Source organism: Chinchilla lanigera, unplaced genomic scaffold (genome assembly GCF_000276665.1).
Source record: "Chinchilla lanigera isolate Chin_1 unplaced genomic scaffold, ChiLan1.0 scaffold00034, whole genome shotgun sequence".
Taxonomy (NCBI): Eukaryota; Metazoa; Chordata; class Mammalia; order Rodentia; family Chinchillidae; genus Chinchilla; species Chinchilla lanigera.
The window spans coordinates 11,903,075-11,916,342 of record NW_004955435.1 but is presented as its reverse complement, the minus strand read 5'-3'; the positions used below and the strand labels follow the sequence as shown (position 1 = coordinate 11,916,342).

Sequence of the window (13,268 nt, the reverse complement as noted above, 5' to 3'; positions counted from 1 at the left end):
CTGTGAGCCCAAAACAGATTTGTTGAGCCTACAGCAGTCCTGCTGGCTTAAGCTTGCTCCTGCTGGCTTGCACTCAGCTCCTTGCTGACTTGAACGTGGCTCTCTGACTCCATCACTGGGAACCACTAGATGGGTCTTACAGCTATTTTGAGTATTGAGCTCAGTTGGCCCCTTTCCAAGATGGCTACCGGCCAGTCACCCTCTGTTGGGGGACATCTGAACCCAAATAACTCACCAGCCTCTGTAGTCCACTGTGTCCACTGCTCCATTCCACCTCTGCATTTCTCTGTAGGGGCCCCTGGGGTCACTAGTAGTCACTGTCTTCAGGTTTGAGCCACCCTTCCCACACAGTGAGTCCAGGCTTAGGGAGAAAGTGCCATCTACCACCTGCTTGTTCTTCACTGCAGTCTCTCTCTTTGTTCTCTCTGTGGGTTTCAATTCTTGCTTCAGATCCTTCCTGGGTCCAGGGGACCATCTCCCTACTTCTGTTCCTCATGTTGCTGTCTTCCAGTGTCTGGACACCAAATCTCAGGCTTTTTCTCAGGTGCTCACCTCTCTGCCACCTTCCTGAAAGTCTGAGGTAGTAGGATTTCTTAAGACTCAAAAGGCCTGGGCATAAAGAGTTTGTTGTTTTACAGTAACTACTAATTTTCTTAACTTGATAGGAATTGGAAAATGAAACTGATAGCATATTTTGAGTATATTTCAAAATCACATCCAAATGTTACAAGCAACTGTTGAGAAATTATCTTCCTGAACCAGGGTAAGAAAAAAATGATCATGAATCCATTGAGTACTACCTGCCAGTATCTCATTGTCCATTTTTTTTATTTTATAGGTGATTGACTTAGAGTTTGACAAAGTGTTGAAGGTAGTCTTTAGTGAGTACCATGTAATTTTAGGGTCCATTTTTTATCTAGATTGTTATAATTATCCAAGAGGACTGTAAAATGCTAGCTGCTATTTCTATCACCTATATTCATTAATGGGATTTCTAAAATTAAATAAGACTATTAAATTGGAAAAAAATGACCAGTAAGGCAGTTTTATCAATTATATTGTTTTCTTCAATTATCTTTTAAAACTCAGCATTGATGCTGATGGGACAATGACAGTGGACTGGAACGAATGGAGAGACTACTTCTTATTTAATCCTGTTACAGATATTGAGGAAATTGTCCGTTTCTGGAAACATTCTACCGTAAGTGTGCTTTACTTTTTGGAGCTGTAAACCGTAGGTATAATTGTTATGCAAAAACACTATATAACACTTAAGGGACAGGGTGTCCAAGTCCCAGCAGAGTCATAGTAGTTCCTTAACTTGTAGGGTTCTGTTTGTACTGATAGGCATAGATTTATAGAATATCTTAAAACCCCCCCAAGACTGTAAACATAGCTATTCTCAAAACTTAGAAGAAGTACAACCTTGAAGAATAAGCTCCCCAGCTTTTATTGGCGCTTCAATATCTGACCATAGGGAAACCTAAAAGTCATAGGCTTTTATTTTTTATAGATACATTTTGCTCAGATGGTCTCAAAACCTCATGGTAGGTAAGGATTTATTTCCTTGGTCATTCATGATAAAGATCTCTCCTGAAACTGGCTTGTTAAATTGCCTAGATTTATCTCTGCTGTAAGGCATATAAAATAATGATTGAAGATTACAAAATCCTCTTGGCTCATTTGCTCAGCAGTATGTTATGAATTCTGTACAACTTTCAAATTTTGAATAGATTCATTAATATTCTGCTAAAGTATATTTGTGTAAATATATTTTAGCAGTTGTGCAATCTTCTCCCCAAACCATTGGGAACTCTCTGGAGGAATTTTTTTTCCTAATAGGTTTGTCTCCATGGACTTTAGTAAATTTAATATGCACTAAATGAAGCCTAGAGTTCAATTTGCTGCTAGAAACAGTGTCCCAGCTCAAACAGGGTATTATAAAATGGTCATCTTCATCCATGAGCATAAAATAGTATTGTATTAGTAATTCCTGACCAGGTAAATTTTATACTTAGTGATTTTTTTTTTTGGTTTTTCTCCGGTACCAGGAACCGAACTCACGACCTTGCGCTTGCCAGGCACGCGCTTTGCCACTGAGCTAAATCCCCAGCCCTTAGTGATGTTTTATACAAATGTACCTAGTACTTGATGAGATAAATTTTATACTTATGTGACATTTCATTTACATGATTTTTATTTTATGTTGGGGATAGTTGGTAACAAGATTATAATCCTATGTCCATTTTATTGATAGTAAAATGAAAGGGAAGAGAGGATTACTAAAGCATAGCTCTTTACTGTTATACTTTTGCCTATAAAATCTTTGATGTGAAAATCTTTTTAAAAAAATTTTCTTGCAATGCCAGGATCAAACCCAGGACCTTAAGAGAATACTAGGCAAGTGCTGTATCACTGAGCTACATTCCCAGGCTCCAAATAATTTCAACAATAAAGTTGTAAGACTAATGTCGTTTTATTTTATTTTTATTTTTACTTTTTATTTTTTGGGTACTGGGAATCGAACTCTGGACCTCATGCTTGCCAGACAGACATTGCACCACTGAGCTAAATCCCCCTAATGTCATTTTAGAACTTTGATTTTCTCAAATTATATGTGTAGTCTATAGTAATGTTTAGAATGAATTGGAGAAGTGACCATTTCATAGCTACTTTTAGAAAGAATCCTTGTTAGCTACTTTTATAAGGAATTTATTATATGTTTTAAGTGACAAATCATATTTATAAAAATTATCTATGGTCGGTCAGTGTAAGATGAGGTAAGGTACTTTCTTGTATACAGTTTTTCTTTTTAATTCTTATTTATATATTTAAAGCATGTATCATGGTATAAAGTATAATGTGGGTATAATTTTGAGAAAGGGTATCTTTGAAGAGTTATAAGCTAATTTCTTAACAGATGTTATCATCAACTGGACATGGTTTTCTAGCATTATGAAAATGGATATAACAGAAAGGAATTCACACTATCTGATGATAAAAGCTATCCTTTCATTATAACTTAGACCAACATGAGAAAAGTCATGCAATCTGTAACAAAAAGAGAGTTGTAATAACTGGTTTTGTAGATTTATTATTATTGTAAATTTTAATTTCTTATGAACTGATACTGGATTATGTTTTGTATGAATAGACTATAACCATCTGTGTGCTCAAGTTGGTTCATTATAACCACTGAAGAATAAAGTTGATCTTAACTTAAATAACACGATTCTTTTCTAGAACAAAACAAAAAAACTAAGCTTTATCCATTTTTAATTGAAACAATGTGGTGACTTTTTTTCCACTTTGACAGGGAATTGACATAGGGGATAGTTTAGCTATTCCAGATGAATTTACAGAAGATGAGAAAAAGACTGGGCAGTGGTGGAGGCAGCTTCTGGCAGGAGGGATTGCCGGTGCCGTCTCGCGAACAAGCACTGCTCCTTTGGATCGCCTGAAAGTCATGATGCAGGTAAGCCTGATGGTCTGGTCTGCGTCTGGGTTTGACTCAGTATTCTAAAATTCTGAAAAATGTGGTTCATTAAAAAGGAAGCTTCAAATTCTCAGTAATAGTTTTTCATATATATATGTTTTACTTTCATATATATGTATTAAACTTTGATTTCATTGCTATTAAATGTTCAGTTGAATCTTCAGTTGTTGGTACATGCATATAATCAATTTTCATCTTCAGCATTCTGTGACTTTTGTTTTTCTGGGACTGGAGATTGAACCCAGAGCCTTTGCACCAAGCTACATCCCCAGCCTTTATTTTTGGTTTGAGATAAGAGTCTCACTAATTTGCCCTGGTTGTGCCCCAACTTGCTTATCATGCTCCTTCAGCCTCTGTCAGTTCCGGGTCACTTGAGAATATATATATTTTCAAGGTAGGCCTATAGTGGCCACCTGCAGAGTCGGGGTGGAAGAATGCCAAAAGGCCGTCCATGCGCTGGAGAGCTGGAGTAGCTGGTGAAAAGTCCTGGAGCTCACTGTGGAGTCTGGTGCAGTCCGTAGCAGCAAGCTGAAGAGTCTGTGCTGGAAGGCTGAAGAGTCTGTGCTAGAACCCTGAAGGAACGGGAGATGGACCTCCAAAGGCCGTGGTGAAGACTGCCAGGACTGGAGCTCCACTGAAGAAACAGAAGCGGGACAGACTTCCTTCTTCTTTCCCTTTTATTTCATGCAGGCTACAAGCCTGTTGGTTGGTGTCTCCCACACCCGGGGTGGGTCTTCCCTTTTCAGTCAGTCTGTCATCCAGACATACCCACAGCTGTGCTCCGCTAGTCTGCCAGTTGTTCTTCAAGTTGACACTGCAGTTAACTCTCATAGCCTGGCAGAGTGCTGGGACTGTAGGTGCACATCCCCATGTGCAGTTGGCTACTGAAATAGTTAATAAAAGGAGATCTGTGGTCATCACTGTATTTTCCTTCTTTTTCATGTACTTTATCAAAAGTGGAGCATTTCTGATCTAGATTGGGATAAGGGTGAAATTTTGACAGTTATTCTAAGGGTGAGGTTAGCAGGAAAAAGACCTCGATTTATAGACTTTGCTATTTACTTGTAGTGTGTCATTGGGCTTGCCAGAGTAGAAAGAAGGAGGGAAAGCAAAATAATATTTATTTGGTGTTCATAATGCTAATTCATTTAATCTTTATAGTAGCTCAATGAAGCTGGTATTTTATCTTTACTTTACCTACAGGGAGTTGAGGCTGACAATTAAATATTTTCCTTTGCAACAACTGAGATAAGGAACAGAGAATATCTTTACCAAAGCCTTGTGATTTTTACACTGCATGAAACTCTGCAGTCTCATCTTTCTTCATTGTGAAATGGGAGTAAAAATACCAGACAAGAGTAGCTGTAGGAATTAAACATTTAAAGTGTGGGAAAATGCCTGGTACCTTGGAATAACCAGTCGAACATAGTAGTTGCTTGAAAATGTTTTTAGAAGTTGTATTTGTTAAACCTAGGTTAACACCTTTCATATTTGTCCTTAGATCTTTCTACAGAATGGCATCTGATAACATTTCAAGCTGTCTACCAAAATCCTCAATTTATTTAGGGACAAAGGTAGTGCTTTAGAGAAAAAGGGTAGGGATTGGTTACATGTTTTTCTTTAGGAACAATAGCAAATTGACTTCAAGAGAGCTTGAATAAACATTCTTCTTTTCCTTCATATTTTATTATGAAGCTAATTTATTTTTTATTATGAAGCTAATATTTTATTATGAAGCTAATTTATTTTAAATAAAATGGAGTTTTTCAGGACTTCAGTTTCTGCAAATTTGAGGGGTTCCCAGAATCACCTTGGGGTTTGCGACTGCTAGGACTCAAAGAACTTGACTGAAGAATGCGTACTCAGGGTTATGGTTTATTACAGATGGAGATTAAAGTCAGCCAAGTAAAGGAAGGACAAAAGGCCGAGTGGAGGGAAATTACCTAATGTAGAGCTTCTGTTATTCTTTTCCTGTGGAGTCTTCCTGTGTTGCTTTCTGGACAGTGTGTGTGGCAGTAGGCATAGAGCATTGCAGACCATTAGGAGAGCTCACCTGAGTCTCAGAAGTCAAGTGTTTTTATTCGGGCGTGATCACAGACTGACCACATGATTGATCTTCAGTCTTCAACCCTTTTCATCTTAAAAACAAAAAAAGTAGAGATAGGCACTCATTTTTGTATAAGCTGAGACAACCAGAGGAATAGCTGATTTCTTGAATTATTTTTGCTCTATTAATCAGTTTTCATATATAGTCAGTCAGAAGTTCTACTGTATTTAAATGAGAACCATATTTGCGAGGCAAGCCAAGAACTGACCAGTGCTCCCTGGGTTAGCCTGCTGGCACGTGCTGTGATGCATTTATTGCGTGGAGAGACCTTGAAACATCACAGAGCAGGTTTTATGTGTTCCCATGTCTGTGGCTGTGACGATCACAATATCCAAATCTTTTTCAGACCCAGTCGTAGTTCATACCTGTACTACTTTTGGGGGAAGGGCCTAATATGTTACCTTCAGTATCCTTTTTTATTTTTCACATTTCAGTTGGTATGTTCTTGCCTACTCTACAGTTTGGTTCATGTTGCCTTATGAATATGGCTTATAATAATTTTAATTTTCATCAAGTCTTCCCTGACTGCTTTCCCATGCTGAAGATGCTAACTCCTCTGAGTTTTAGAAGCAGACACAGACCTCTGTCTCAAAAAGAAAGAAAAAAGAGGTGCCAGTCATCCCACCCTTCATTATATATTTCCTCAAATGTCTACTTTTTTTTTTTTTCTGGTACCGGGACTCAAACTCATGATGTTGCACTTGCCAGGCAGGCGCTGTGCCGCTGAGCTAAATCCCCAGCTCCCTACATTTTGTTTTTAAACGTATGTTTTGGCAGTTATAAACAGTATTGAAGAGCAGTTGTATGATTATTTGAGAAATAATGTCAGTAATAATGGCAGCGGTATTTTATATCATTTTGCTTTTATTTTTAGGTTCATGGTTCAAAATCAATGAACATATTTGGTGGCTTTCGGCAGATGGTAAAAGAGGGAGGTATCCGTTCCCTCTGGAGGGGAAATGGAACAAATGTCATTAAAATTGCTCCTGAGACAGCTGTGAAGTTCTGGGCATATGAACAGGTAATTATTGTCATCTGTGTAAATGATTAACAAAGCGTTAGTAAACTGATTCGATAAAGATTAGCACACAGAGCTTTGGGGATTCTTGTTTTAGTGCATGATGATTTTTCACATGTTCTCCGTGAGGAATTTCTCATAGAGGATTTTACTAGATCAACTAGTTCCTTGTGGCTAAATTCTGGGATTCTCAACTTTATAATATTATTTATAAAGACCAACTTCTTTGTTTTGTTCTAAGGAGCTCTTCAAGGACAGGTACGATTGTAGCCTATTTATTTGGGATTTTTAATAGAGGCAGGGCAGTTATGTGAGTTTTACGGAAGGCTTCCGGTCTAATCTCTGGAAGGAAAAGTTTTGAGATGAAGACCTTTGTACAATTTGACATGGCCATGATGGGAGCTGAGTTTGCAGTGAAGGTGCCATAAAGGCAGGTGCTCGGCTCCTCCGTGCGCTCTAGCACCTAGGCAGAGCCCTGGGTGGGACTCTGCTTTTTTTTTTTTTTTTGGTTTTTCTCCGGTACCAGGAACCGAACTCAAGACCTTGCGCTTGCCAGGCAAGTGCTTTTGCCGCTGAGCTAAATCCCCAGCCCCATCTGCTGTTTGTTGAATGGGTCAGTGTAAATGAATATATCAATCTCTGAATCAACTTCTCTGTTGACTTCCACTTATTTAGACCGTTTAGGATACTGTTTCAGCCTAACTTGGTAAGAGGAAATACCACCTGCAGTGGTTAAGTTTTAGAACCTCACTTCTCTTCAAGGTCGTTAGCAGCACTGTCTCCTTGAACATCTACAAAGTCATTTTCCTGTCATTTATTTCATCCTTGTTTCCCATGGACTAGAAAGGGCTTGAAATTTAACTCCACCTCATATTTTTTGTTTTATTTTAAATAGACTTGAGATTATTCTGGAGAATGTTTCATTCCTGAACAACAGAATGTTCCTGGAGAGATTACTAAATCTAGTGGTGTCCATTTCTTGCCTTAGGAAATTGAGGATCAGAGAAGAAAAGGGAAAAATATCTGTCCTCTGGGACTTTACTTAGAACCTAACTTGGGGGAAGATACTATCCTTAAGTGAATGTGAACATTCAATTCATGGCCATTAAGGGCTGGTGTTTTAGATATTCTTAGACTTTTCTGTCTTTTATAATAGGAAAGCCAGAACCTAAAATGACTAAATATTAAAAGTTAACGCCATTCTTTCAATATGCAGGAAGTTTGGCATATTTGCAAGTCCATGGTTATTCTATGCACATTACACTTTACGCCATTTGTCAGATTCTTACCTTGGATACTACCCAAGGCACCCTTTGTTTTCACCCATTCAAGCTCCGCTCTGAGTCCTTGTTGTAGCATTCTGATTTATTTACTTATTTTCTTTGAGATAGGGTCTTGCTGTGTAGTCCACACTGGCTTTGAACTCACTATGTAGCCCCCAAGCTGGGCTCGAACTTTTGGCGATCCTTCTGCCTCAGCCTCCCGAGTGCTGGGATTACAGCTACCACATTCTGATTTCTACATGCTAACTTTTCTTAGATGTCAAGAGAAAGCTCTTCATGCAGTATGGCAAAGTATTCTCATGATTTCTATGAACCTATGATGCTCCTCCATTTTCTCCCCTTCTGTCAAAAATCTATTCATCCCAGCAACTTCCTATGAGAAGCATTTCCCGAGTCCCCAGCACAAACCAGCGTCTCCCCTGCCCAGCCTCTTTAGACTGCCAAATTGCAGGATACCCAGCTTTCCACTGGTAATGAAAAACCCAATTAATTGTGGGTAAATGTTATGCCATACATGTTTTCAAATTTCCCAGAGTGCCTAGAAAGCTCCCTTCTGGGTCCAGATAAGTTCTGTTCCCGGAATAACTAGTAGTTTAGAAAACAAGAATATTTTCACCCTGGTCTGTCGTGCTCTCACACACACCATCAGCTTGGGATGATGCTGTGCTCTGTTTTGGGTTCTCGTCACGGTAGCAGTGGCGCTCTGTCAGTGACAGGTAGCAGTGAGGTCTGATGTTCACATGGCGTCAGCCATCGTCTGCAGACTGACTGCCCTCCATTCTACCATCTTCCTCTCTGCGCCGTGCATCCACCTGTGTACTCTGTATCCCTGCATCTCTGCTTGATATCCCAAGGGTACCTCCAACTCAACATGTCCACAGTGCCTTAGTCATTTCTCCTTCTGCTTCCCTCACTACCACCTCATCCCTATCCCTGCAGCACACATTCGCCGTTCCTCTTTCTACGTGTCCTGTGTGGTGAGTGCTCCTTATGACTCTATTCAAAAGCTATTTTCTCCGAGAAACCTTCTGTATTGTTATAGTTCCCTTTGTTTCCTTGTATTACCTTTCTTTCACACGAATTCTGATTGTTTCAGTGCTGAGTCTGCCTCATTTGTGAGACACTAAGTTTCCTTAGGCAATAGCTGCTTGCTTTTAGGCTTTTATTTCCAGAACCTTGCTTTATGCCAATAAATCCTTACTGAATGAATGAGAAGACAGAACTGCTAGAGCTGGAATTTGAGCCCAAGCTTACCTGAGGCCCCAGCCCCTTAAGAAGGGAAAGGTGGGTATTTCAAGCAGTAGGAGTAGCTCATGGATAGACGTGTAGGCACAAGAAAGTATCATGCACTGGAGGAATGGCAGGGGGTTTATTGTGCCTCAAGGGTAGTAGAGTACATTTCTGGGAAGATAATGAGGCACCATGGTTGGACAGATAGGCAGAAGCCAAAGATGATAAGATTTCATCATGAATATGATGGGACTTTTGTGATATTCGATGCAGAGAGGTGAAATGAGTACAGTTACATTTAAGACAGATCATCTTGGGAAAAAATTGACAAAAATATTAGAAGGGAGTGAGGCTGGACTCTAGTCAGGAAGGTTATCTAAGGGAGTATTTAGGTAAGTCAGGTAAGAAATGATGAACACCAGTATAAGGTGATGGTTGTACAGATTGGAGAAGAGAAGAATGAATTAAAAAAAACAGAAAATACAATCAGAACTCACTGACTGCTTGGATATGGAGGTAAGAAAGAGAGAGGACCCAAGGATGATATTATGGTTCCTAACTTGAGAGACTATCTGCATAAAGAATATAATGTCAGGTTCCATTCTGGACATGCTGAGTTTGAGACCTCTGGGATATGGGGGGGGGGTTGGAGGGGATGTCCAATGGGCAAGTGGATGGCTTATTTAGAAAATATGAGGCAGGTCTTTCATAGAAAGGTCATTACTGACTTGAGCCATTGGAATGGGTAGGATCACTAAATAAGAGTTTATGAAATGAAAAGTATTCTGGGAATAAGCCCCAAGGGAGGACTAGGAAAAACTTGGAAATGAGACTGAGAGGGAATAGCCAGAGGGACAGGAGGAAATCCAGAGTGATGACCTAGAAGTTAGTGGAAGAAAAGGGTGTCCTGAGGGCTCACATGGTACACAGTGGTGAACATAATGAGTGTCTTTTAGGATTTATTAACCCAGAAATGAGAGAGAGAGAGAGAGAGAGAGACACTCTTCCAGATTATACCCCTAGTGGCCCACCTCAAACCAAGCCCCACTTTCTAACAGAAAGTCAGTTGTAGCATCCCCATAATCCAGTCACCCCAGAGAACCCTACTTCTGAGCACGTGAGCCTTCTGGAGGACATTCTAGATCTAAACCACAGTGCTAAGTAAGTCACCATTCCTGAGAATGAGGGAGAAGGTGGTATTGGTGGCTGGAGAGAATGAAGAACGAAAAAGATATTCTTGCAAATGTGAGAAAGAACTGAAGCTGACAGAAGGCCTGTAGAGCTCAGTTTTAAATCTATAGGAGAGTCAAATTCTGTGGCCCTGGTAAACAGTTGAAGTCTCTAAGATGGGGCCTAATCTTTGCGACACATTGTTATGCCTGGTGTTTGGATGTCCCCTCAGTGTTTCACGTTTCTATAGGTGGGGCTTTTTCGGAGAGGTGACTGGATCTAGAGTGTGTGATACTGGATTTGATTCATGGTGCAATGCTAGGATCAAGGGCACTAGAATTAAGGATGTGAATGCTACCACTCCCTAAGCACCCTGGATAAAATATAAGGGATATGAAGAGCTGTGGTCATCCCTTGCTGCTTTTTTACCTCCTCCCTGCCATGAACTATTTCTGCTCTGTGATGCTTGTCTGCCACACCACCCTGCCTTGGAGCCAGCTGATTATACACTGAAACTTACAAACTGAGAGCTAAATAAACCTTTTCTCCTTTAACTTTGGTTGTTAGGTATTTTATCTCAGAATAAGAAAAGTAACTAAGATACATGTTAAGTGTCTGGCACCTGACTCATCTTTAAACGAAAGTATGGGGAAAAGATCTAAAAATTATGAAAACTTTATTTTCTGTGAGCCTGGGAAATAATACTGTTATTGATTTAGCAAAGGAGCAAAGGTCAAATCCATGAAATATCTGTGTTCTGTGGAAATCTTAACTTGAAGACCACTGTCAGATAAACTGGGTGAATATCAGTGTTTAAGACTTGCTTTTCTGGTAGGTGTGTTACTGAGAAGTAGGAAGGAGCTGCAGGATAGTCAGGTCCTATCCAGAGCTATTAAACTATGCAGCTTTCCCATTGCTGAGATAAAATACCTGACATAGACAATGGAAAAAAGGTTTATTATGGTGTCATAGGGTTCAGTCCATGGTTGGCTAATTTAGAGGCAGAAATGACACGGTAGAGGAAGGCTGCTCAAACCATGGCAGTCCAAAAACTGAAATAGTGAGGCAGGGGGTGGGGTGAAGAAAAGGAGGAGGAAGAGGAGGAAAAGGAGAGGGGAAAAAGAAGAGGAAGAGGAAGAAAAGAGAGAGAATAGAGAATTCTTCCCTCCAGTACCACACTTAATATCATAGTACCTCTTCATATCACATTCAACTAGGAACCAGATTACATCCCTAGTATAATTTTGGAGAGACTTTTGGGATATTTTAGATCTAATTTGGTATTGTCATAGTTACCTTGGGCTATCATAACAAAATACCACTGATTGTGTGGTTTAAACAATCTAAATGTATTTCTTACGTTATAGAGGTTGGGAAGTCCAAGATAAAGGGACCAGTCAATTTGGTTTCTAGTGAGGATGTCTTTCTGTGTGCTTAGATGATCTTTCCTTGGCATAGGCATGAGTGGAAACTCAGATGTCTCTTCTTATAAGGATAATACAGTGAGGCCTCCACTCTTATGACCTCATCTAACCCTAATTACCCATCTCCTAATACCACACATTAGGGCTCAGCATATGAATTTTGGGGCAGTACAGTTTAGTCTATACCAGGTATTAATGTGCATTTAAAAATATATTTGTACAGTACAAGAAGTTGCTCACTGAGGAGGGACAAAAGATAGGCACCTTTGAGAGATTTATTTCTGGTTCCATGGCTGGCGCAACTGCACAGACTTTTATTTACCCCATGGAGGTAAGTACCATTGTGAAGTTTGACTGCTTATTGGTGTTTGTATCAGCTAGCTACTGTTGTGTGTCATAAGTTATCCCAACATGGACGGTTTAAAAACCAAGCATTTGTTTTCTCACTGTTTCTATGGACCAGGAACCTGGCTTGCCTGGTTCTAGGTTTTTTCCAGCCTTACTGTCAAAATGTCAGCCAGGGCTGCACTCACCTTAGGCTCAGCGGGGGTGGGTCTGCTTCCAAACTCACTCATGTGGATATTGCCTGGCCTCACTGGCCGTTGGCTGGACGTATTGGTCCATTGTTATATGACCTTTCTATGGGCTTCACAACATGATATCTGGCTTAACAGGTGTGTGTGTGTGTGTGTGTGTTTGTGTGTGTGTGTGTGTGTGAGAGTGAGAGAGACAGAGACATCGAGAAGGAACTTGCAAGAGGAGGTTTTTAAGACGGAAACTGCTGTTTCTTGTCACTTCTGCTATATTCCATTGGTCACATAGAGCAACCATGGTAGAGTGCAGAAGGGGACCACACACAGCTGTGACTACTTGGAGACAAGGTTTGTGTTGGAGGCTGCCTTAGAGCTGGCTGCCATGGTATTGATGAAAATTATAATTCAGTTCCTCTCCACAGAGTTTCTGTACCATGAATTTAATAATAGAACCTCAGGATTTGATTATAGGATGGTAATCCTAACTGCATACTGCTACATAGTGCAAGAGTTGGCGGAGTGTAGACCTGTGGACAGTTTAGAACAGCCTCAAACAAAGAATGGTTTTAACATTTTTAAAGGGTAGATAAAATCAAAGCAAAAGAAAACCAATGAGTAAGCAATAGGCACCTGGTATTTTAGGCCCACATCGTCTAAAAAATATACTATCTCTGGTCTTTACGGAACACATGTGCCAACTTCAACTTTAGGGGAGAAATAATACCGTAGCTATGAATATTTTTATTGATATAACAAAGGCTTTTTAAATAATTGCTAAGACCTAAGCAAGATAAGTACCTGTTCTTCCTTTTATGTCCTCCAATTCAATGATAGCATCACCCTCCACCTCCTATGTCTTAGGCTTCAAGCTAGAAATTCTAGAGTTATCCTTTACGTGAGCCCTTCCCTCACTTTCCACACCAAATGGTTTTATTTTGGTATCAATAGATTATGTGTTCTCCATTTCCTCTGTCACCTCTCTCAGACAGATCCTCTTTACAAAAATG

General features: G+C 39.9%; 1 protein-coding gene across 2 annotated transcripts in view; it reads left to right on the top strand.

Moving 5' to 3' along the window:
* Positions 1-13,268, top strand: part of Slc25a24 (solute carrier family 25 (mitochondrial carrier; phosphate carrier), member 24) — a 37,679-nt gene that overhangs the window by 16,811 nt on the left and 7,600 nt on the right. For both annotated transcript variants that reach the window (XM_005388827.2, XM_013516545.1), the window contains exons 4-7: positions 1,090-1,201; positions 3,317-3,475; positions 6,478-6,624; positions 11,952-12,059. In XM_005388827.2, coding sequence (XP_005388884.1) covers positions 1,090-1,201; positions 3,317-3,475; positions 6,478-6,624; positions 11,952-12,059 — 526 coding nt within the window. The remainder of the gene's footprint in view (positions 1-1,089; positions 1,202-3,316; positions 3,476-6,477; positions 6,625-11,951; positions 12,060-13,268) is intronic.